Raw genomic sequence first — 25099 nt, 5'->3', positions numbered from 1 at the left:
GAGGGAGAGACAGCCAGAGACAGGCAGAAAAACTTCACACGAGGGAGGACCAGAAGTGGGGACAGATGGGCCACGCGTGGGCCGACAGACCTCCCTCTGCCTTTTTCTGCCTCACCCAGTCTCCCATCTCCTGGGCACACTACCCGCTGCAGCAGCAGCAACAATCAAGCCTGATTCCTCTTTGGCCCTTGCAACCCTCCCCTTCTCTCACCCTCCCCCACTCACTCCTGCAATCATCTCCCTTGTTCAAAATGAGCTTCTGCAGCTGCAGCCCAGACAGCTGTTCCGTCTTGGAGCCAGCGCTGGGGCCTGGTGGCTGGGTCCTAGAGGGATGCCCCCCTGGGCAGCAGAGGGGAGTGGGAATGGTGGGGGAGGGCACAGGGTCACCTAGAGCTTGGGCACCCACCCACCCTTTACCCCGGGCTGAAATCAAAGCTCAGCCTCCATTCCCAGCATCTCCAGGGGTACAAACATCTCCTCCCTTGTCCCCCCAGGGCCTTCAAGGGCTGATGCTGGTCTGGCTCATCCTGTCCCACTCACTGAATCCTGCCCAACACCCAACGTACATTCTGGCCCTGTCCTGTCTCAGGAGCTCTCTTAGGTCTGAGAATTTGAGTCTCTCCCCCACTCCCTGTCAGGGTCCTGGACCGTGATACAGTAACTATGGCGATACGGAAACAGAATTCTAGAGAGAGAGAAACAGAATCCTGACAGACAGACATAGACTGAGAGACAGAGATGGAAGAGATACAGTGACAGAGACACAAAGAGGCAGAGATGGCAGAACCAGAGACAAAAGAGACACATAGAGATAGAGACACACAGAAAGGATGAAACAGACTTAGAGACAGAGATAGAGACAAGACAGAGATGGAGAGAAAACAGAGAGCAGGATAGAGACAAAGAGACGCAGACATGAGACACAGGCAGAGAGAGAGAACAAAAGTCTATCATATGTTGTAGATACATCGTGAAGACAGAGAGGAATAAAGACAACTAATGAGACAGAGATATGTGAGAGAGACACACACACAGAGACAGACTCAAAATACAAAGTTTAAAAATAGAGAAGCCTCAAGGCTGAGACAGAGAGAGACAAGGACTGAGAACCAGCTTGGTCCCTCAGATCTCCCAGTGGCAACTTCTTCACTCCCACACACAAACACACCCAACGCCACATCAGACTCTCTCAAAACGCCTGAGCCTCCCCCAGAAGCCTGCTTTTTCCTCGCCCAGCTTTGCGGTTGCTCCTCTCTTGGAGTTTCACAAAGAGGCGTCAGCCGCCCAGGGCAGGAGGTGAGAAGGATGCTGGGGGCACGAAGACACCAAGACGCAGAAACCAGAGCTTCCCTCTGGAAGAGGAGGAAGCCAGTTTTAACTACACTCAAGCAGCCCCAAAGCCCAGACCACCTCCCTTGGTAGCTGTCCATGGTGCTGTTGTTGGCAAAGGCAACATCTCAAGCCATTTCTATGTGTTGCATCAAGCTTGGGGTCTAGAGTGGCAGTCAGGTATCTGCCTATCTCGCCAGATCCTCACACGCCACCTGCCATCCCATCCCAACACCTTCACACACCCTGTTCTCTTGGCCTCTCTCCCTCTACGTTACCAGCTCTGTCTTTGCCCAACTCTTACTCATCCTTCATGTCTCAGGGCAAACATCACCTCCTCAGGGAAGCCTTCCTTGATTAACCCTTCCCAAATTTCTGCCCTCACGGCCCCCACCAATCTTTAATTATATAGCCATCTGCACAATTCCAAGTTCACTGTGTCTCCCTATGAAGCTTTGTGAGGAAAGAGATCAAGTTTCTCTTGTTCACTGCTGTATCCCCAGCCCCCAACACAGGACTTGGCACACAGAAGAGCTCAGTGATTGCTAGTCAGGGATGACTCTGCTCTCTGGTGGCAAGATCTATGTCTGACAGACAGACATAGACCGAGAGACAGAGATGGAGAAAGTGACAATGTGCACATTTGTTGGAAGGGTTGAGAAACAAAGACACGATAAAAAAAAAACTATAAGAAGCAGACACTTCTGAGCAATGGGAGAAGACTAAGTGGTCACAGAAATACTCATCAAGGCTCAGAAGTTTCACCGGGAGGACAAAGGGGCAGTGGTCTCATGGGGCAGAACTGAGACCATTCAGGAAATACCTATGGCCCCAAATGAGAAAATCCCAGTAATAACAAGACGGACAAAGTTTTCACTCAGATAGCACTTCTGTTCTGTTGGTGGTAAACAAACAATTACCAAGATGATTTCAGATCATTATGAGTACTGAGAAGATAATAGAACAGGTTCAAATAATAAAGTGGGGACACTGTAGCTGGGGTGGTCAGGGGAGCTGTCTCTGAGCAGGTGACATTTGAGCTGGAACAGGAGGGCTGAGAAGGAGCTGGCTAGAGGGGGGACTGGAGGAAGGATGTTCCCAGAGGATGGGAACAAGTGAAAAGTTCCAGAGGCAGGAAAAGCAGCAAGGGATGGAAGAGTGATCCAAGATCTGAGACTCAGGCAGGGGTCTAGCGATAATAATAATAGCGAACCTTATAGGCACCTTCCACATGCCAGGCACATGGCTGAACACAATGCTATATGGTACAATCTACTATTATCCCCATTTTATGGATGAAGAAACTGAGGCTTACCAAGTTGGGCCAGGGTAAGGAGTTTAGATTTGGTGCAAGTGAGACAGGAAAATGTTAAAATGAGATAAATTTCATACTCACAATCTAGAAGGATTTTCTAACAATCAGCTCTTTTGAAAAATGCAACTGACAGCCTCATATTCTTTTCCTGCTCCAAACCCCTTCAAGTTTCCCATCCTTTGACACTCAGAATGAAGTACAGACACCTCAGTCCAAATCCCTTTGTGACATGGACCCCTCTGGCCACTCAGGCCACTTCCACACTCTTCCCAACCTGGCATATTGTCTTCAGCAACTCCGAACAGCTTGCAGTGTCCGTCCTCAACAGGATGTTCCTCACTTCTGAGCCTTTGTCCGTGCTATTCTTTCTGTCTGGAATGCCGTTGCTCTGTTTTCACCTGGCCAGTTCCTTCTCCACTTTTAAGACTCAGTTGGACATCACCACCTCCAAGAAACTTCCATTGCAACCTGGCTGATTTCAGTGCCCCACTTCTGTGCCCCAACAGCATTCCAGAAATATCTCTGTCTCTACACATACCATGTCGTGTCACAAGTACTGTTGATGAGACAGCGATCTGATTGAAGCCGGGGCATTATTCATCTCTATATTCCATAGTCTAGGACCCTTCCCAGTACAAAGCAGGCGCTCAATAAATATTTCCTGACATATTGAGGTGTTTGAGCAAAAGCCATTAAGTCCACAGTTAGGAACAGGTGAATAGGCAGGTGTGGGTCAAATCCACAATAGGCCTACTTTTCTCTACCTCCTTGGTCCCTACCCTGGTCCAGCCCCCATCATCACTCACCTAGACCAGTGCTGTGGCCGCCTCCTCAGTCTCCCAGCTCTCACCCTCACCTCCTACAGTCTGTCCTCCCCACAGGGGCCAGAGAAAAACTGTGAACACCTGAGTTAAGTCTCATCCCTCCTTTGCTTAGCACCCTCCCTGGCATCCCATTTATTCACTTAACAAGTATTTATTGAACACCAACTATGTGCTAGACCCAGTGCCAGGCACTGGAACTATAACTGTCAACATAAATGGATTTTTAAAAAAATCTCTGCCCTCATGGAGCTGACATTACAGTGGGGAGAATCAGACAACAAAATAAATATCAACTACACAGTGAATGTTAGAAGGTTAAAAGTGCATGTTGAAAAGGAAAGCGTGAAATGAGGAGAGGGAATGCATGAGAAGTTGCAAGTTAAATCTAAAATCCCTGCAAGTCCCTCTCCCCCGAACATGATGTGGCTCCCACCACCTCCCTGCCCTCATCTCTTCTCACTTTCCCACCTCACTCGCTCTGCTTCAGCCACACTGGTTTCCTCACTGACTCTCCAAAATTTCAGGCATATTCCCACCTCAGGGCCTTTGCACTTGCTGTTCCCTCTGCTTACTTCCTTCAGATCTCTGCTCAAATGTCACCTACTCAATCTAAAATAGTCCCCCCCAGCACTCTCCACTCCCCTTATATTGCTCTATGCTTCTTCATAGTACAGGTATCACCATGTATTATAAATTTATCTGTATACTTATTTATTTCTCCCCTACCCTGCCCTAGAATGTCAGCTCCACAGAGACAAGGATTTCTGTCTGTTTTGTTCACTGTCATATCCCTGGCACTTAGAATAGCGCCTGGCACATAGTAGGTGCTCAATAAATATTTGTTGAATAAATGAATGAGTGAATGAATGAATGGAGAGACCCTCCAAGAGAATTCTTGTTGTAGAATAAGAGGAAGAGGGATCAGTAGTGTATTTAGGGCTGTTCATAAATATTTGGCCGCTCTTCTCTGTCCAGGTCATAGTAGGACCACACTTCTCACCCTCTTTGAGGTTAAGCATGCCATGTGACTTGTGCTGGCCAATGAAATGTGAGCAGAAGTAACGTGTCACTTCTAGGGAAGAGCTTTAGGAGCCAGTGGGGGCTACGCTGTACCTTCCTTTCCCTGCTTCAGTGATCATGTCACCATAGAGCCTGCATCATTCTAGGTCCATGACGACCATGGACAGAGCTCTCCAGCCAACATGGATACAGAGTTCAAGCACAAAATAAACCTGTGCAGTATTAAACCACCGAGATATGAGGCCACGTGTTATGGCAGTGTTATCTTGCCTCTCTTGACTGATACTGAGTATTGGGGTCCTTCCCCCCTGCACAGAAAACTGTCAAGAAAACACATAGATTCTGAACTTTGGTTTTTACTGGGAAGTCCTCAAACAGCCTCTTGCTGATAGCTGCTCAGACCCTCCCTGTTCCTCCCATGAGGAAAGGGTCCTCCCCAAACAGAATATCCCTCCTCCATCTCCCCTTCCTTCCCTCCATCCCTCAAGGAGGAGGGGATGGACAAGGGCATAACATATAGGATGCAGGTAACTCACTTCAGGCCCCGTAATGACGGCAGCTGCTGGCCATGGGGCTGACAATTCTTAGTCTGGTTCTGAATTTATGACCCCCCAGGTGAGAAGCCATTCCACTGAAGGCTCCATCCCACAGGGATGGTTTATGGCTGGGAGTTGGCCAAAGGGAGTAGCAGTGGCAGCTTCTCCCTCCCCGCCCCCCTTTCAGGGATGATCTGTAACACCATCTCTCAGAATCTCTTAGCATGCTAAACTGTTTCTCCGGATCAGATCGGGGAGGGGAAACCAGAGACAAGAATGGCCTGAGGGTCTGGGCTCACCCCTACCTCACAGAGATCGTTTTTAAAGTCCAGACCAGCATCCAACTCTCTGCCTCATGACTGGGAATTCTCACTACCTGGGTTCCGGAACACCTCAGCTTACCCACGTCGGTGCTGTGTAGCTTCGCACAACTCCTCCTTACTGAGCATCGACCCTGTGCCTCCTCACTTCCATTTGTTCTCCCCAATCCTTAGGAAGGTGCATTATTGATTTAGACACTTGACAAATATTTATTCCATGCCTATTACGTGCTTGGCTACAAACTCTCCTTACTGAACACCTACTATGCACCCAGCTATCTTTCCATTTGAAGATGGAATCCTTATGAAGATGCGATTGTTGATTCAGCCACTTGACAAATATCTATTGTAGGGCTCCTCTGCATCAGGGCTTAGGGTTCAATAGTGAGTAAAACACAGATGTTCTCATGGATCCTGTGGCTTAATGGGGACTCTGAACTCCCCTTGACTAATGAGGTTATTGGAGTTTAGAGAGATTAAATAATTTCTCCAAGGTCATACCACTGGTAAATTGCAGGACCAGAATTCAAACCCAGATTCATCTCAGAGTCCTGTCACTAACTGAGCATTTACTGTGTCAGGCACTGAGCTGGGATTTTCAAGCATATACACATTTGACATAGAGGAGGTACTCAATTATTTTGTTGAATAAACAAAATGGGTGGATGGATAGAGAGATGGATGGATGGAAGGATGGATGCGTGGAAGAATCGATGGAGAGAGAGATGATGGATAATGGGTGGATGGAAAGATAGATGGGTGGAGAGCTGGATGGAGAGATGGATGGAAAGATGGAGAGATGGATGGATGGGCAAATGGATGGATAGGTGAGTGGACGGTGGATGAAAGGATGAGTGTAAAGATGGATGGATGGAGAGATAGATGGAAGGATGGATGGATGAAGGGCTGGATGGTAGACCTCTTACCCACCACAGTTCTGTGAGGTAGGAACTATCATTCTCATTTCATAGATGGGAAACCGCACCTCAGAACGGTGATGTCACTGGGCCAGAATGCAAGTCGTGGAGCAAGTTAAGGCAAAGTCTGGATTTCAACCTATGTCTATCAGACTCCCAAGGCACTTTCCTGAGCACCCTCATGTCACAGTCCCCTCCCAGGTGCTACCCTGAGTTACTTGGAATCTCACTCCATAGAGCTCTTCTGGCAAGGCTTAGTGAGACTGAGGGATGGGGTAGGGTTCAGGAATGGGAGAACTATTAGCTTTCAGCAGGTGATTTCATGGAAGCATTGAATCAAGGTCCTGTTAGCTACAGATGGGCTAGAGTGAAGACCAGGTCAGTTTGGGTACACACACACGCTCACACTTACAGAAAAATCATGAAACACACAGGAATCCACCCACATGCATACAAACTAGGCACACACACCATTCATAGACCATTCACAGATACACACTTGAACATATATGCACACTTCTAAGGACATACATGTCCACATTTATATGCACAAAACATGTACTTGTACATATTTGCAAAGACACATATACACACACAAAATCATAACTCAGAGACATGCTCTTATACACTATGTACACGTTCCCCAGACATACATGCTCTCATTTACACATATGCTCTACATAATACATGAACACATTTACACTGACTCAAACTTTTTAGATGGTAGGGGAGGGGAATCTGACTTCTGATTTCAATGAGACACCATCTCTCTCCCCCCTCAGAAGGCAATAGCAAGAAGTCTGTCTCGGACTCATGTATATAAACTTATATGCACACATGCAATTACATACATGCAAACCCATAGTCAGGGACATACAACTGCAGACACATCCACACCGAGATACAGCGAGTACTCAGGGACACACCCACACTCGTTCTGGGATGCACCCTCATATACAGGCAGACACACTTGTGCCCTCATGCTAGCAAAGCACATACACTTTCTCACACCCTCCACTCACACACACACCCATACACACACCATGCATAGATAGATACACCAGGACATATTCAAATATCGCTTGATGTGACAGATCAACACTGTTTCACACATTGGCTTCAATTCTGAGGATTTAAACTGCAAGCGCTCACCTGGGCCAAGCCCAGGGACAATTCCCTCCAGGAGCTGGACAAAGCCTGAGCCCAGGGCACCCCCCTCTCCACTTGCCCACAACGCTTGGGAGCAAAGACCTCTTAGCTTTCAGTGTGGTGGCAGTTGGAGGCTAAACAGGGGGGCTGATGAAGTTGGCGGAACATCAAGCAAGAGGGGGAGCCCCCATGAATCCCAGTTCCAGGTATTGGGAGGAGTCCCGAAACCAGATTGAAGAGGGTAAGGAATGGGACGGAAGGGGCGTATCTGGAGGAGGCTGAGGGAAGTTTGCAGTGGAGGATGTCTCCTCCCCTCTCCCCAGGACCCCAGGACCACCATTATTAACCCCGAGGGAGTGCCCCCCAACACACACATCCTGCCCCCCTTCACCCCCCAGCCAAACTCTGTGGCTTGGGAAGCTGGAGGATGAAGGTGATAGAAGAGGATAGGATGGGACGGGGGAGGGGGCAATCCTTCAGTTTCTGGGGGCAGCATGAGCCCCAACCCCGGCTCCCACCCCAGTACGAGACCGGGCCTCCTACGGAGGGTCAGTTATGGGAATAAATATTCAGCACGTGGTGAGGCAGGTAATGAGGAGGGAGATGCAGGGGGTGGGGTGTTGTGCAGGGGAGAGAAAAGGAGAGACAGAAAAAAAAAAGATACAAACTCGGAGACAGCGCGACAGAGACAGACAGAGAGGAAAATAGAGACGCAAACCAGAGGAAAAAGAATAGAGTGAGACAGAGAGAGACAGAAAGAGAGAGACATAGAGACAGAGACAGAGAGAAGAGAGGGAGAGAGAGAGACAGACAAGGGGCTACTCAGAGACACCGAGACACAAACAGGGAGAGATGCTGAAGGTGGAGACCCTCGGAGACCCGGAGACTTCCCTATTCGGAGGCAGGGTTCCAACCAGCCGCCCGAATCTACCCTCCAGCTCCGCCCCACTCAGCCGGGACCAGGCTGAATTCCGCAGCCCTTCCGCCTGCGCCCCGGGGCCAGAGCGAGCCTAGTACATTGTTGCCGCTCGGACACTGCACACTAATAATAAGAAATAATAATAATAACAATAATAAAAGGCGCGGAGGTGGCTGCGGGTCCTAGGGCTCCTCCGCCTCCGCGTCCAGTCCCCAGCCCCAGGAGGGCGCTCCCCGGCCGGGCGCGCCGGGAAGCTGGGGGGCGGGGGCCCCCGGGGGCTGCTGCTGCGGCGGCGCGAGCACCACGCCCCCCGGGAGCGCCCCCTGCGCGGCGGCCACTCACGATTTTCTCGGAGGCGCCCGCGCGGGACACGGTGCCGTTGAGCCCCACGAGCGAGGGCAGCGTCTGCGACATCCAGTTGGTGACCATGGCCATGGTGCTCAGCACGGCCCCGATCTTGAGCAGCGGCACCGACATCGCGCCCCCGCCTCATGCCCCGCGGCCGCCCGCCGCCTGGTGCTCGGTCCCTTGCCACCCAGCCGCCCAGGGGGCGCGAGCGCGAGCTGGGGGGCCGGGGCCGGGGCCGGCCGGGGGGGCTCGGGGACGCGGGCTGCGGCTCGGCGCGCCCGGCGGGCTCCGCTTATAAAGCGCCGCCTCGGCCCCCCCCCCCCCACCCCCTCCCGCGCCTCCCACAGCCTCCGCGCCGGGCACTTCCAGCCGCTGTGACGTCACGGCTCCGGCCCGGAGCCCGGCGGGGGGCGGGCGGCGCCCCGGCTGTCCCCACCCCTCTCCCCCGGCCTTTCAACCCCTCTGTCCGGGATCGCCCCACCCCACAAGGGGCCCCCTCCGGCGGTATTCCCCACCTGCCCCCCACCCCCTGCCGCGGCATTCCCAGCCCCGCCCCCAGCGGTGTTCCCGCCCCTGCCCCCCGAAGCGAGGTATTCCCGGGCCACCCTCCGCTCACAGCCCCTTTCAGAGCCCCGGGCGCTCGGCCTGCGTTTAAATGGGCAACCGCCCCACCCCGTGCACCCAAAGCTGGCAGGGGGCCGGAGTCGCAAGTCCCCACCCACCTACTGTTAGAACACCGACCCCGGCTCACTAAAACCCGGCAGAGCAGGTATGGGGCGGTGGGCTCCAGTGCGCTCCCTTGAATCGGGTGGCCAAGTGTTTCCTTTTCCCTTGGGGAAGGGGCTTCCCTGGTACCAGGACCACTTTGGGGACCGCTTGGTTGTTTCCGAACGCGGGAAGCGCAGAGTGGCAGGTCCGAAAGCAACAGGCGATTACTGGGATATGTGGAGTGGGGTCACTTCTGCAGCAGGAGGACCCCCATGACTCCAGGGGGCGGCATTACAACCCCGGACGGCCGACACGGGAGCTAGCCTTTTGCCGGCAAGTCCCAGCTGGGTCTCCACTCACAACTTGGACTTGGGGTGGGGGCGGGGAACTGATACTTCGGACCTTCCTCCAGACCCCAGGGAGCAGCTCCGGGGCCCGCCCTTTCGAAGGAAGGGGGAGTGCAGTGCCCCAGCTTTGCACCCACGCACCAGCCGGCGGCCGGGCGGCGAGGCCGCCGGGAGGAGAGCCCGGCTGGTTTAATTTCCTCTGTTTTCCCTGCACTCACGCCCTCTCGTGGCGTCCCCGCATCACCTCGCGCTGCCGCCGCGGCCGCTGCAGTCGCCCTCAGTTCGCTGCCGCCGCCGCCGTATGGAGGCGGCGATGACTCAGGCCTTTCCCTGGGCCGTGGCAGCTCACCGAGGGCTCGCCTCGGGAGAAGCACTGAACATGGGGGTAGGGATGGTGGGGGTCTTGAAGTATCCTTTTTTTTTTTAGCTTAACAGCAGGGAGAGGCAGGTTCTGCCCCTATGGGACTTACAGCAATGACCTCTCTCTGCCTCAGTTTCCTCAGCTGCAAAGTGGGTGGTTTAAGGACCCATGGACCTAATACGTGTAAATGGCTCCTGTGTCCTGAGAATCAAGTGAAAGCTTTATTGAACATCTACTATGTCCCAAGCACTGTAAACAACAGATTTAAAAAATGCCTGCCTGGGACTTCCCTGGTGGCACAGTGGTTGGGAATCTGCCTGCCAATGCAGGGGACACAGGTTGGAGCTCTGGTCCGCGATGATCCCACATGCCGTGGAGCAACTGAGCCCCAGTGTGGCAGCTACTGAGCCCGTGCTCTGGAGCCAGGGAGCCACAATTGCTGAGCCCCTACACCAGAACTACTGAAGCCCACGCACCTAGAGCCCGTGCTCCACAACGAGAGGCCACCGCAATGAGAAGTCGGTGCACCACAACGAAGAGTAGCCCCTGCTCGCCGCAACTAGAGAAAGCCTGCACGCAACAAAGACCGAGTGCAGCCAAAAAATAATTAACTAATTAATTATTTTTAAAAATGCCTGCCTATGTGGAGATGAACATTCTATGGAATAAGTCAGACAACAAGTGGGGGTGGGGTGGGGAGTAAAATACCTAGGGTATCGGGAGGAAGGGGCATATGGACTAGGTAGGGGAGTAAAACTTTAATCGAGGTGGTTGGGGAATGTGACATTTGAGCAGAGACCTGAAGAAGGTGAGGGAGGGAGCCATTTGGATATCTGAAGGAAGAGTTCCAGGCACCAAGAACAGCAAGTGCAAAGGCCCTGGGGCAGGAGCATAAGTGTTCAAGGAACAGGAACGAGGCCAGTGTGGTTGCAGCAGAGTGAACTGGGGCAGACTGGGGAGAGATAATGCTTGTAAAGCACTTTGCCTGGTGTCTGGAACATGGTGTTTCATAAATAGTAGCTGACATTGTAATTATTTGCAGCTGATAATGAGCTTTAAAAAATGAGATACCTCCTTGCCTACTTGTACTGCAGCTTGCATTTATGAGTACTGAACACTTTGCAAACACACTTGCTGAGTACTGGATGCAACCTCCCATGAACAGTACAGCAACTTCCCTATTTACAAGAGAGGAAACTAGGCTCAGAGAGGAGAGGGGACCAGCTCAAGGTGACCCAGCACATAAATGGGAGCCCAGGATTTGGACCTAGGTGGGTCTGATTTCGGACCTGGGCTCCAAGCCCTTGCTGTTTAGATAATCTGGAACCCAATGATACTCTCTCACTCTCTCACCATTGGTGATGCAGGAAACTGCCCTGCCTCCTCCCAGCCAAACTCCTCCAAGGAGTGGTCTACACTCACATCTGCACTTGCTGTCTCTGCTTCCTTACGTCCCACCTCCTGTATGCTTCCAAAACTCCTCTCACTAACGGCACCAGTGACCTTACGATTTGCTGGTCCCACAGTCTCACACAAGCCCTCATTTAGTCACTCTCACAGGTAAGTCTTCATGAATCATTCCCTCCTTCTTGAAAGTCATTTGTCCCTTGACTTAAAGGCTGCACTATCACTGTCTCCTGCCTTATCCCTAAATGTTTCCCACGGCTTTGCCCCAGGTCCCTAGCCACTGTCATTCTGTATACTGTGCCTGGACCATCCATCACACTCACATGTAGGGTTTTGGTTCCATTTGGCACACTCCCACCTCAGGACCTTTGCACTTGCTGTCTGCTCTACCCAGAGCACTATTACCACAGATACACATGTGGATTGTTCCTTTACTTCATTTATATTTCTGCGCTATCATTGTGCAAGTCAGAGCAATGCCCTACCCTTCTCCAGAAAACTACACTTCCCAGGTTCCCTGGCACACTGGCTTCCTATTAGTCTCACCCAATGAGAGGCACTGGAGGGAGACTGGAGAGTGGGGAGGAAGGGAGAGGCCAGGGTATTTCTTCTCTCTCTTTCTGCTTAGGGTGGGGGTGTGTATTCTGACGGCGGCCATACCTACTCCATGATCCCATGATCCCAGCTCCCACACAAGAAACTTTTCTTCATCACACTACCCTTTTGTCATGTGCCTCCAGTAGCTTTGTGCTGTGGTTTATTCCTGATCATCCCATCAGTCTGGCTTCTCAACTCTTCCATCTCACACTTAACCAATTCTCTATATTAAATTTCCTCTCTTTGAGACACCTAGACTGGTTTGTTTCCCTGATTGGTCTCTGAGCGAGTTGGCTACTGTATCCTGAAAGACATCCCCTGGCCACCTCATCTACAACAGCAACCCCTCTGCCCCCGTCCCCTACTCTGCTCTATTTTGTTGAACAACATTTATCACCATGTGACATTATATTGTACTTCTATTTGTTTATGGTTTGTCTCTTCCACTAGACTTTCAGTTCCGCAAGGGCTCCTACATGTCTGTGTTTTTTACAGCCTCATCCCTAGGGCTTAGCACAGTGACTGGCACATAGTAGGTGCTCAAGAAATTGTTTATTGACTGACTAAATGAATCTACAGCTGAGGCTCCCAAAAGCATTTCTGCAGCCCAGATCTCCGTCTAGAGCTCAAACCCCTATGCCCATCTGCTTCTTGGACATCTCCACTTGTGTGTTTCACAGGACTAATAGCACATGACACCCGCCAGAATAACCTCAATCAAAAGGCAAGGGCTTCCCTGGTGGCGCAGTGGATGAGAGTCCGCCTGCCTATGCAGGGCACACGGGTTCGTGCCCCGGTCCGGGAAGATCCCACATGCCGCGGAGTGGCTGGGCCCGTGAGCCATGGCCGCTGAGCCTGCGCGTCCGGAGCCTGTGCTTCCCAACGGGAGAGGCCACAACAGTGAGAGGCCCACGTACCGCAAAAAAAAAAAAAAAAAAAGACAGGCAGTACCAAGTATCGGTGATGAAGTGGAGAAACTTAAACCGCTTTCTAGTGGGAACATAAAATGCTGCAACTACTTTAAGAAACAATTCAGCAGTTTCTTAAAATGTAAACTGAAATTTACCATAAGATGCAACAATTCCATCTACCCAAGAGAAATGAAAGCATATGTCCATGGAAAGACTTGCATGTGAATAATCATAACAGCATTGTTCCCAATGAATGAAACAATTCACATGCTCATCAACTGGTGAATGGACAAACAAACTGTGGTACATGCATACAATGGAATGTCGTTCAACGATAAAAAGGAACGAACTACTGATACATGCTACAGCATGGATGGACCTCAAAAATATTTTCCTAAGTGAAAGAAGTCAGACACAAAAGGCCACACTTTGTATGAGTAGTTTACACAAAATGTCCAGAGAAAGCAAATATATAGAGACAGAAATTAGATTAGTGATTGCCTGGAACTGGGGATGGGGTGGGGATGGCATGAGGGATCTTTTTTTTTTTTTTGCGGTACGCGGGCCTCTCACTGTTGTGGCCTCTCCCGTTGCGGAGCACAGGCTCCGGACACGCAGGCTCAGCGGCCATGGCTCACGGGCCCAGCCGCTCTGCGGCACGTGGGATCTTCCCGGACCGGGGCACGAACCCGTATCCCCTGCAGGCGGACTCTCAACCACTGCGCCACCAGGGAAGCCCCCGGCATGAGGGATCTTTTGCGAGTGATGGAAATGTTCTAAAACTGGATTGGGGTGATGTTTGTACAACTCTGCAAATTTACTAAAAGTCATTGAGTAGCACACTTAAACAGGTGGATTTAATGGTATATAAATTATATCTCAATAAAACTGTTTAAAAGGAGGAATATACCTAAACTTTCCCTGCAAGTTCCCGCCCCCCAGGAGCCCTGCACTGACATGAGAATGAGTCCTTCCTTAAATTTTGCACCCTAGATTTCTTGCTTGCCTCACCCTGGTCCTGGACCAAATGTACCCACAGTTAGAAACTACAGATAGTGCCCCTCTCACCTTCCTTCTCTTTCCCTACTCCATTCAAATTATCACCAATGCCAGCTGAAATTGATGTAGAAATATCTCCAGGAAGACTCCCTTTCTCACTGTCACCATCATTACTCTAAACATCGTGTTGGGGAGTGCTACAGATTGAATGCCTGTATCCCTCCCCAAATTCATATGTTGAAAGCTAATCCCCGATGTGATAGTATTTGGAGATGAAGTCTCTGGGAGGTGATTAGTTCAAGAGGGTGGAGCCCTCATGTATGGGATTAGTGCCCTTATACAGAGACCCCCCCCAGAGAGCTCCCTCTCCCTTCCATCATATGAGAAGACACCAAGAAACTGGTCCTCACCAGACACCAAACCTGACAGCACTTTCACTTTGGTCCTGGACTTCCCTGAATCCAGAACTGTGAGAAATAGATTTCTGTTGTTCATAAGCCACCTGGTCTATGGTATTCTATGATAGCAACCTGAACACACTAAGGCCAGGTGCCATGAAAAGAAATTTTTTTCCCCTGACCTGAAAATGATCAGGAGGAAAAAAGTTCATAACTCTCAGAAACAATAACAATAGTTGCTAAGGTTTATTGAGTACTTATGAGCTCGGCACCATCTGCAACAATGTACATGTAATAACTCATTTAACCCCAGAATACCACTGTGAAGTAGATTGGGTTAAATTCCATTTTTTTTAATGAGGAAATAGTGGCACAGAGATGCTAAGAAACTTTTCCCAGCCCCCAGGAATCTATCCCAGACAGTCAGGCTCCAGAGTCTGGAGCCTGTTCCTGGGTCATTTGGCCCTATTCAAAGGGGAAAGAATAAATGTTGATCCCTACCTCAAGCCACATACAAAAATCAATTCCATGTAGATGTTACATCAAAATGGGAGAGATAATAAATCTTTTAGAAGTAAATATAGAAGAATATCTTCATTACTCTGAGGTAGGCAAAGATTTCTAAAACAGGACACTAACAAGCATTAACCCTGAAGGAAAAACAGTTATTATTTAAACTACATTCAAATTAAGAAATTCTATTTATCAAAGACATCACTAAGAGAATGAAAAGACAAGCTACATAGTAGGAGAAGATATTTGCAATCCTGTGTCCAACAAATAACCGATATCCTCATTTTTAATTTATGTAAAAGAGAGAGAAACACAGATATAAAATTTGGATGTATAAAAACACACGTTCTTACAAATTAAGAAAAAGGCAGACAACCTAGCAGAGAAATGGGCAAAAGACTTGAGCAGGGATTTCACAAAAGGGGACACTCAAGTGGCCAATAAGCACGTGAAAAGGTATTTAAATATTAGTCATCAGGAAATGTAAATTAAATACAAAATGTGATAGCACTAAACATCCATCAGAATGTCTAAAGTGAAACAGAAAGACAACACCAAGCGTTGGTGATGAGGTAGAGCAACTCGAATGCCCAGACACTACTAGTGAGAGAGTAAATGGGTAAACTCTTTGAAGAGTCTTTGGAACTTTCGAAGGCTGTTCAGCAGTTATCTCCTGAAGTTCAATATATTCCTCGCCTATGACTCAGCAATTCTACTCCTCGGTATATACACTTGAGTCTCACGATTTGTGGGTTCCATATTGTCAAACTCGCCTACTCACTACAGTTTATTTGTAACCCCCAAGTCAATTCTCATGGGGCTTTTGTGGTGATTCACGGACATCCACAGGGTAGCAAAAACTTGAGTCACTGACACACAGGTTCCCAATGGAGATCCACCACAGCCATGCTCTGGCCTTTTTGTTTTAGCTCTCATAACTGTAATCAAGTGTCTTTTTCACAGTCTACTTAGTGCCAACATTTTCACATTCTCGTGCTTTTTATTGGTGATCTCGCTCTTTTAAGTGGCCCCATGCACAGCGCTAGGTTCTGTCTAGTGCTCTAGGCGCAAGAAGGTTGTAACATGTCTTCCAGAGAAAATACAACTTGTCCATAAGTTTCACTCAAGCATGAGTTATAGTGCCTTTGGCAGTGAGTTTGTTGCCAATGAATCAACAATGTATGTGAAATAAGGTGTTTTTAAACAGAAACATTCATAAAAGAAGGTTGCATATTCTTTGGTCAACAAAAATGTCGTGACCAGAAGCTTGCAAGAATCTAACCCCACGATGATTCAGTATTCACTAATTCAGTATTCACTAATTCTTTATAGAACATAATTACTGCGAATAGAGAATCTACTGTACACATATACCAAACAGAAGTGTGAACAAGCATTTACTAAAGACACGTGTCAGAGTGTTTATTTCAGCACAGTTTGTGTCAGCCACAAACTTCACCAGCCCAAATGCCAAGCAACAGTAGAATGGATATACCACATGCGATATATCCACACAACGGAACACCATAAAGCAACAAAAACAGAGAATCAATCACAAAACAATAATACGGAGGAATCTTACAAACATTATGTGGAGCAAAAGAAGCTGGGCACAAAAACTACATGCTTAATGACTTCATTAAGTTACAAAGCAGGTCAAACCAGAGCAGAGTGAGAGACATTAGCTTAGCTGTTACTCTTGAGGGGGCAGGTGGCAACTAGAAGGAGGATGAGGGGGTTTCTGGATTCTTGCAAAGTTCTGTTTCTTGACCTCGTACATTATGTCACTTCAAGACAATTTATCAAGCTGCACCTTTATGATTTGCATACTTCTTTGTAGCTATGTTTTATGTCAAGAAGGAAGTTTACTCAAAAATATGAATTAAGGTATCAAGTATAAAACATAAGGGTCATTTCTGTTTGATGTGCAGCAGGTAAAAATGCTAGAAGTTCCAGTAGAAAAGCTAGAAAACATAAACCAAGCAAAACTCACTGTCCTTTGTTAGAAGCCAAATGGTCTCTGTCAACCAACTCTGCCTTCTTGGTCTCCACAGTATTTCATTCACACAGAGGAAAGGCATGAATTTACGTCTGCACATACACAGCTTTGCACCCCTTGGAACACAAATGGTGTTAATCTTCTAGCCTATGCCTGCTTTTCGTTTTTTGCTCGGTTACAGCAAATGTTTGGAAATGGTGTTGAATTCTCCCTGGAATTCTCTCTCTTGCCATCTCTGCTTTCCTGCCTGCTTCAGAATTCCAAGAGGAGATTCCAAAGGAGACAGTAGTCCTGGCTGAGGACCTTGGACACCAGACAATGAGAGGTACATTCCCCCTGTCCTCCCCCAAATATCAGTCCTACTATGCCTCTGGCTGTCACCAACTTGCCTCAGGTCTTGTTAGCTCCTGAAATAATTCTGTCTTCACACCTTTACTGTCCCTACTCTAGTTTCAGTCAAAGGATCTGTCCCTCACACAAATCCAACCATGTCTCGTTCCTGGCTTTAAAACCTTCTATTTAAACAACAAAAAAGCAAACATCCCAGTTTTGAAAAGGAACAAAGGACTTCACTAGACATTTCTCCAAAGAAGATATACAAATGGCCAATAAACACATGAAAAGATGCTCAGCATCGCTAACTCTTAATAAAATGCAAATCAAAGCCACGATGAAGAACCACCTTACACCCCTTAGGATGAGCTAGGATCAAAAAGTCAAATACTAACAAGTGTTAGTGAGGATGTGGAGAAAATGGAACCCTTGTGCACTGTCGGTGGGAGCGGAAAACGGTCCAGACACTGTGGAAAATGGTATGCATATTCCTCAGGAAGTTAAACACATTATTATCATACAATCCAGAAGACCCACCTCTGGGTATACACCCAAGAGTTAGAAGCAAGGTCTTGAAGAGATATTAGCACACTCATGCTCATAGCAGCATTATTCACAATAGCCAAAGGTGGAAGCAGCCTAAATGTCTATTGAAGGATAAATGGATAAACGAAATGTGTTCCAACCATACAATGAAACAGTATTCAGCCTTAAAGAGGAAGGAAATTCTGACACCTGCTACAACGTGGATGAACCTAGAGGACATTATCCTCAGTGAAATAAACCAAAAAGACAAACACTGCCTGATTCCACCCATGTGAGGTCCTTAGAGGAGTCAAATTCATAGAGACAGAAAGTAGAATGAAGATTGCCAGGGGCTGGGGGTAGAGGATGGGGAGTTGTTGTTTAGTGGGTGGAATTTCAGTTTCGCAAGATGAAAAGAGTTCTGGAGACGGATGGTGGCGATGCTTGCACCACAATGCAAATGTACTTAATGCTACTGAATTGTACACTTAAAAATGGTTAAGATGGTAAATTTTATATTCTGTGTATTTTGACACAATTTAAAAAATGCTTTTATTTAAACACACACACACACACACACACACACACACACACACACACACACCCTTACTTGGCCCTGAGAATGATTCCACAGTGGGCTGTGTCGCACCCCTCCACTTCCCCAGTACCTTGCTCGGTGTCATTCACATAGGAATTACTAGAGAAATTAGGACTAGAAAGAATCTGGCTCATCATGTGCTCCCCGTGTATTTTTCTTGGGAACAACCAGGATCCTCTCAGCACCTAAAAGGTAAGAAGCTATCTGCCATCTCACTTAATCGCTTCAACCGACTTTGCCTCTTGGTTTCTTTCTTCTCACGCTGCGACACCCTGTCTTCTCATCTGTTAAGCAGGGCTTAGATGCTAACAGGCACTGAGACCCTCCTGGGTTTCCCAGAAGCAACACAAGTCAGTTTCTGCACACAGACTTCATGGAAACTATTCTGACTCCTCTGTTCCTCTGGTTTCTCCTTGATTTGTGGCTGAGCTCTGCATGGATGAGGTTGTGAGACATACCAGGCTTCCGCTCTGGGAGTAAAGATATGTCAGTGTTCTTGGACAAGACTTCCTGAAAAATGGGAACAAAATCTCCTGCCCTTGTCACAACTCCCTTCTCCCCAGCACAGCCAGGCTCAACTTTAGAGAAGTTAAATCTTCCATCCCAGTCCTTGAGAGCTCCAGCAGCCACCCAGCCTTGGTGTCCAGTATAAGGCTCAAAACACAGAAGGCTCACAATGGACGCTTTCTAAATGAATACGTGAATGCATGAATAAATGAAAAGAGCAAGTTACTGCCTCCCAGGCACTGACACTGAATTCTGGGGACACGGAGTCATTGCCAACAACAACTGCTGGGATTATGAGAAATCCACACACGCCCACATGGTCAACCTGTATGGACACAGAGTCACTGTGCCCACGCACCCACAAACATGCCCCTAAACATACACACACACACACCCATGGACACTACAGACACACTCCTATAGGGCCAGAGTTACAGTGAGGTGAGTCATGCAAGAGCAGAGGTAGATCCTGCCTTTATTTAAATTTTGATATTTTGTTCATCATGGATCTTTTGCATTAATTTTGAGTTTCTTAAAATATTGCATTTAAATAGTATTTATCTTGGTCTCTGAGGCTTTGGGCGCTCCCTTCAATCTTGCACCCAAGGCAAGTGCCCCGTTTGCTTCACACCCTGATCAGGACCCTAGCTGACACACACACCCAGGGGCATCTGCCCACACGTCTTCCCCAGAGTCCCAGGGACGTACACAGTCTCTGAACAAACCTCATTCTACCACTAGGTGTCGCCCCAGCTCCTTCATCTTCGGCTCAGCATCGACACCACCATTCCTTAGGAAGAAAATGTCCAGTTCACTTATTATCTGGGAGTCCTCAAGATTTCCTTTTACTTCCATCTACCTGGGACATTTACATTTTCTAAAGGCGCCCTGGGAGAAACAGCATCTTAACCCCAAATAGTGGTGCCCTGCAATGGTGGAATTTTAGGCACAGATGAAGAAGATGGGTTTTCCTGATGCCTCTGATCCAGGAGCTGTGGTTGACTTGAAATGGGTATGGGATAGCCCAAGGGGAGAGTTGTTCCCCCGACCCTCCCTTGACACAAGAGTTCCACTGTTTGAGAAAGAAAGAGATTCTGTGGGAGGAGGAGGGGGATTCATCCATTCATTCAACAGATATTTGTTGAGAACCTACTATGTGCCAGGCTCTGCTGTAGGCATTGAGGATACAACAGAGACCACTGGACCCTGATGAGCTGCCCCTCTAAGGGAAGACAGACAATAGGTGAAGAAACAAATCCTGGAAATGTAGTGACAAAGCCTATGAAGAAAAATAACACAGAGTAAGAGCTCAGAAAGTGGCGGTGGGAGGTTATTTTTGATGGCCTCTCAGAGGAGGTGACATTTAAGCAGAAAGAGAGGGAGGAAGTTGAGTAGTTACCTGGGGGAGCAGTGTCCCAGACAGAGGAAATGCAAAGTGCAAAGGTCCTGAGGCATGCATTGTAAACTGAGCTACTCCTCTTGTCCCATCCTGTGGGGACCCCAGGAAAGAGGTGACCCCAAACCCAGATAGTACCAAAGATGTAGCTAGATCTTTTGGTTGTTGTTGTAAATGTATTTATTTTTGGCTGCATTGGGTCTTCGTTGCTAAGCGTGGGCTTTCTCTAGTTGTGGCGAGCGGGGCTTCGTTGCAGTGCACGGGCTTCTCATTGCGGTGGCTTCTCTTGTTGCGGAGCACGGGCGCTAGGCTCACAGGCTTCAGTAGTTGTGGTGCGCAAGCTCAGTAGTTGTGGCTTGAGGGCTGCAGAGTGCAGGCTCAGTAGATGTGGCGCACAGGCTTAGTTGCTCCGCGGCATGTGAGATCTTCCCGGACCAGGGCTCGAACCTGTGTCCCGTGCATTGGCAGGCGGATTCTCAACCACTGTGCCACCAGGGAAGCCCTGTAGCTAGATCTTAAGGAGGAGTCCCCAGTGGTCAGGAAGGGACCATCTTTCCCACGGGTAAGATGGTGGGCCTTGGACCTGTCAAGCTCTCTGGTAGCTCCAGACACTGGAGGGATGGACAACTTCTCTGACAGGTCCTACTCCCCTGTTCTCAGGGTCAAATCCAAACTGCTGTCCACGGTCCACAAGTTCCCACTTGGTCGGTCCCTCCTGGTTTCCCTGGCCTCATCTCCCCCCAACTCCCCCTTCACTCGCACCTATCCAGCCACACCAGCCTCTCTGCTGCTCCCCAAACATACCATGCTTGTTCCCACTTTCAGGGCCTTTGCACTTGCTATTTCTGCTTTGAATTCTCTTCTCCTGGATACAGAAGGCATCCTTCTCTCACTTCCTTCAAGTGTCGCCTCAAATACCACCTTCTTAGAGACACCGCCTCTACCACACCTGCTAAAATAGCCCCCCACTGCACCACCATCACACTTTAATCCCCTTTGCCCTGTTTATTATTCTTCAGGCCACTTGCATTGTATTATATATTGATTTAGCTGTTGACATTGTATTATATATTTATTCGATTCTTGTCTGTCTCTCCTGCAACAAGGTCAGCTCCAGGAGGGCAGGGATTTGATGACTTGGCTCATGGCTATATCTCCAATGTTTCATCATATCTGCTGAATGAATGGACAAATGAATGATTTCTAGAAAGGACCCCTGGTGGAGACCAGGGCCCATCAAGGACCGAGGAGGGGGTTCTGGGAAGTGATGGAGGGGACGGAGATGGGACAGAGCATCCATTCTCCAGACCTCTTCCTTCCCTGGGGCGCCAGGCTGGGTGGGCAAGCTGGGGCACGCAACACTGTAGTGCCCAAGGCCGCCTGGAGGCACTGTAGTTGGTGGCAGGACCCTACCAGTCTCACCCCACCTGATTACTCCAGCTTAGCTCCGCCCCACCGGCCATTTAGCCCCACCTCCACTGAACCCAGTTTAGTGTCCCCCCCCCCCCCCCCCGCTAAAGAGCCTGGTATGGCTCTCGTGCATCTTCATGTTAGCCCTGCCCCCAAGCATCTCCCACCCTCCTCTGGGGTCACCCAACATCACCTCTCACTGCACTCTCCCACACCCTTAGGCAATCTTGGAGAACGAACAGGATATCTAGAGTTTCCTAGGGGCCGGCAGCGTTGGAGGAAAATCCCCAGGTAGTGGCTTCAAGGATCCTCCTTGGAGACCCAATTCAACTTCACTCCTGGTGCATTTCTATGCACCATTCTCTCAAGGGTATACCTCTTTCGGTCTCTCGTCTCTCGCTCAGCTGACTCTCTTTACTTCTTTGGGGCTCACATATCAGTTGAGCACCCAGTGTGTGTGGCCTGATGCTTGGCCTCTGAGCACACTTCCCATCCCAGCTAGTATGTGGGTCCTGAGATAGGGAAACAGAGGAGTGAGGGAGGGGACCTCACGAGGTCTCCTTGTAGCCTGGAAATCTTTCTATCTAGAGTCTGATCTCCATCCCTCCCAATAGCCCCCCTCAGGGTGGGTACAAGGTTCTGATTCTTCTCTTGGCCAGGAAAGAGAAGGTGCCAGGACTGTTTTTCCTCTGAGCTTCTACCCAGAAACCCTCCTAGTGTTTACACAGGCACTGTTCACACCAATGGAGTGGACTATTTAACAACAGGGTGAATGTGTGGGCTAAGGAGCCGGACTGCCTTGGTTCAATCCTAGCTCTGCCACTCCCAAGCTGTCTGAGCTTAAGCAAGTGACCTAACTTTTCTGTGTCTCAGCCCCCACCATCTGTAAAATGAAGGTAAGCCGCTCAGAGGATTAAACGTCTTAGTTCATTCGGTGTGCTTGAAACAGTGCCCAGCATATAATAAGTACTTAATAAGTGTTAGCTGTTATTATAATTATTTTATTATTTTGGAGAACTTAGGGGGCTCCCACCCCCAAGATGGAGGAGGAAGGAGGTTTCCCAATAGCATTAGAAAGCTGGGACCACCCCCCCGCATTTTGAAAAGTCCCCATCTCTTGCCCAAGAGATGAGGTACCATGGAGAGGGAGACGTGCTCCCGTGAAAGCATGTAGTGTGCAAGGCACCAACACACACACACGGATGTACACGTTCGCACACACAGCCCTTGCCCCGCACATCCGCTTTTAGAGTGACTTAGGCACAGAATGACACATGGTTACCCAAAGCTGCCACACAGCCACTCACCTGGTCACCCACATTTTGTACAACACCGGGCAGATGGGCCAGGGTCATGGGGACACTGACACACACCGTCCTTTATACACGGCCACAGCTGCCCACATACCGCTGGGATTAATACAGTCCTCACTTGCTGTCACACAGCCGGTCACACACAGATACACAACTCCCGGTCTCAGGCTCACAAGCCTTCCTCAGCGGCCCTCCAAGTCACAACCTCCCACTGTCACATACAGACTCTGCCTCAGGTACAAACACCCTCCCCCAATCATGCCCCAGGTCATGCACGGTTGGGCACACCTGCACAGCCACACACGCAAACTCTCAGTCACACCCAGCTGTGACACACAGGCACACACGTTTACCCAGCACCCTCCAGCACTTCACACACGTCCCCGTCAGTCACTCACACGTGAGTCCCGCCCCCTTGCCCACTTTGGGGGTGCGGGCGAGGAGTGGGGGGCTATAAAAGCCGGGCACCTCCTGCCATGATGGGGGACGTGAAGGATAAGCGACACACAAGGCCCCCTGAAGTCCCCCCACGACCCCACTTAGCTCGAGCGAGATGGCGGGTGTGGGCTCCGGGTCACCGAGAGGTTGAGAACCCCAAAGCTGGGATCAGGTTGTCTCCCAAACCATCCCACTTCTGAGGCTGGATCTGAAGCTCCCCTTCCCATTCCCAAAGCCAGGGTGGACGTCCCAGCCCCTCCCTCGCCGCGACGCCCCCTCCCTCGCAGCCGCGGGGGGCTCATGGAGCCCCCAGTCCCGTTTCTGCGGGGCCCCCTGAGCCCCCGCCCCTTCTGGAGCCCTCTGCGCCCGCACCTGCCTGCCGGGCCCCTACCTGTCCGGCGAGGCCTGAACACAGCAGCAGCAGCAGCGGCAGCGGCAGCGGCGGCGGCGGCGGCGGCGGGACCGTGAGCGGCCACATGACGTGCCCCCGGCCCGGCGTCCCGTTCCCCGCCCGCCCTAGCGACGCCTCGGCACGGGGACCGCCACCAGGCGCTACCCCGCCCGCCGGGCCGGGCGACCCTATGCCGCCGCCTCCCCGGCCTCGCGGGCGGCTGGGATTCCGCCCCACCCCCGCCCCTCGCTCGCTCCGAGTCTTTGTTGCGGGCTCCGCCCCCCGCCCCGCCCCCAGCTCGTCTTAGGGCGCAGAAGGAGCGGGGTCTGGGGTCGGCGAAGCGGGGCGGGGGGGAAGCCGGCACCCGAGAGGGTAGCTGGGATTGCGACCCAGAACCCCAAGGCCAATCTGGGGGTGGCTCATGGAGATGGGGACGGTGAGGGGGTTCCTTCACGTGGTAGTCAATTTCACCCTCCCTGGACATTTCCCACGTTATAAATGGGGCTGGGAGAGGGATCAAGGGGCAGGGGGCGTAGGAGGAAGGCCTGGTAGCAAAGAAGAGAAATTGAGAGGCCTCCTCTTTAAAAAGCTCAGGAGTCAACAGAGAAACTGAGACAGAGTCTGTGAAATTGGGCTTCGAGGGACGGATCACTGCAGGGACGGGGGCGGAGATGGAGACAGAAAGTGAGAGACAGATACAGGGGGCGGGAGATCTCCAGACTAGGCCAAAGGGGATGGCCAGCTGGTGGGCATCTTCCTTCCCCCATCACACCTGGGACAGTCTCTGTTTCCCATTGCAATGGCCCAAGACAAGAGACCAGATCCTGAGAGAATCAAAATACTAAGGCCACCTCCACACGAAGCTATTTGCATATGAAGGACGTCCTCGTCCAGCCTCCGGACTTTCTCTGCCTGTACCCCCTCATCGGTCTCCCCAGATATCTTCCCTCACCAAAGTTCCTCTATGGTTTTTTGGGTGAGGGAGCAAGCAAGTCAGGTTATAGAGAAATCAGCCATAAAATATTGGGAGTGGGGAAGCCTGGCATTTTTCTTACCCTACTGTGTGCCCTGTAGATAAGTTATGGTTTTGTCAAAGCAAGGAGAAAGAGCTTGTTATCCAATAAGACCTGGGTTCGACCCTGGTTCTGTCACTTCTTGGCCATGTGACCCCAGGCAAAGAGCTTTCCTTCTCTTAGGAGACCTGTTTCCTCTTGAGGTGCTGGGGACTTCTGTGACTTATGAGTGAATAGAGCACCTAACCAGCGCCCAAT

General features: G+C 50.0%; 1 protein-coding gene across 3 annotated transcripts in view; it reads right to left on the bottom strand.

The window, feature by feature from the left end:
• OLFM2 (olfactomedin 2) overlaps positions 1-24046 on the bottom strand; it is a 62926-nt gene extending 38880 nt beyond the window's left edge. Inside the window, exons 1-3 of one of the 3 annotated variants that reach the window (XM_067733848.1) lie at positions 23829-23984; positions 22063-22198; positions 19606-19670 (exon numbers count right to left, since the gene is read on the bottom strand). Coding sequence is in view for 2 of the 3 variants with exons in the window: in XM_067733846.1 (XP_067589947.1) it covers positions 8672-8806 (135 nt within the window). In the remaining variant the exon portion in view is untranslated. Of the gene's footprint in view, positions 1-8671; positions 8936-19605; positions 19671-22062; positions 22199-23828 lie in introns of those variants that run through there. The other 2 variants (XM_067733847.1, XM_067733846.1) reach the window with 2 other exon arrangements.
• Positions 24047-25099: the final 1053 nt, after the last annotated feature.

The sequence above is a fragment of the Pseudorca crassidens genome, chromosome 3 (genome assembly GCF_039906515.1).
Source record: "Pseudorca crassidens isolate mPseCra1 chromosome 3, mPseCra1.hap1, whole genome shotgun sequence".
NCBI lineage: Eukaryota > Metazoa > Chordata > Mammalia > Artiodactyla > Delphinidae > Pseudorca > Pseudorca crassidens.
This window is presented reverse-complemented; position numbering and strand designations above follow the sequence as displayed.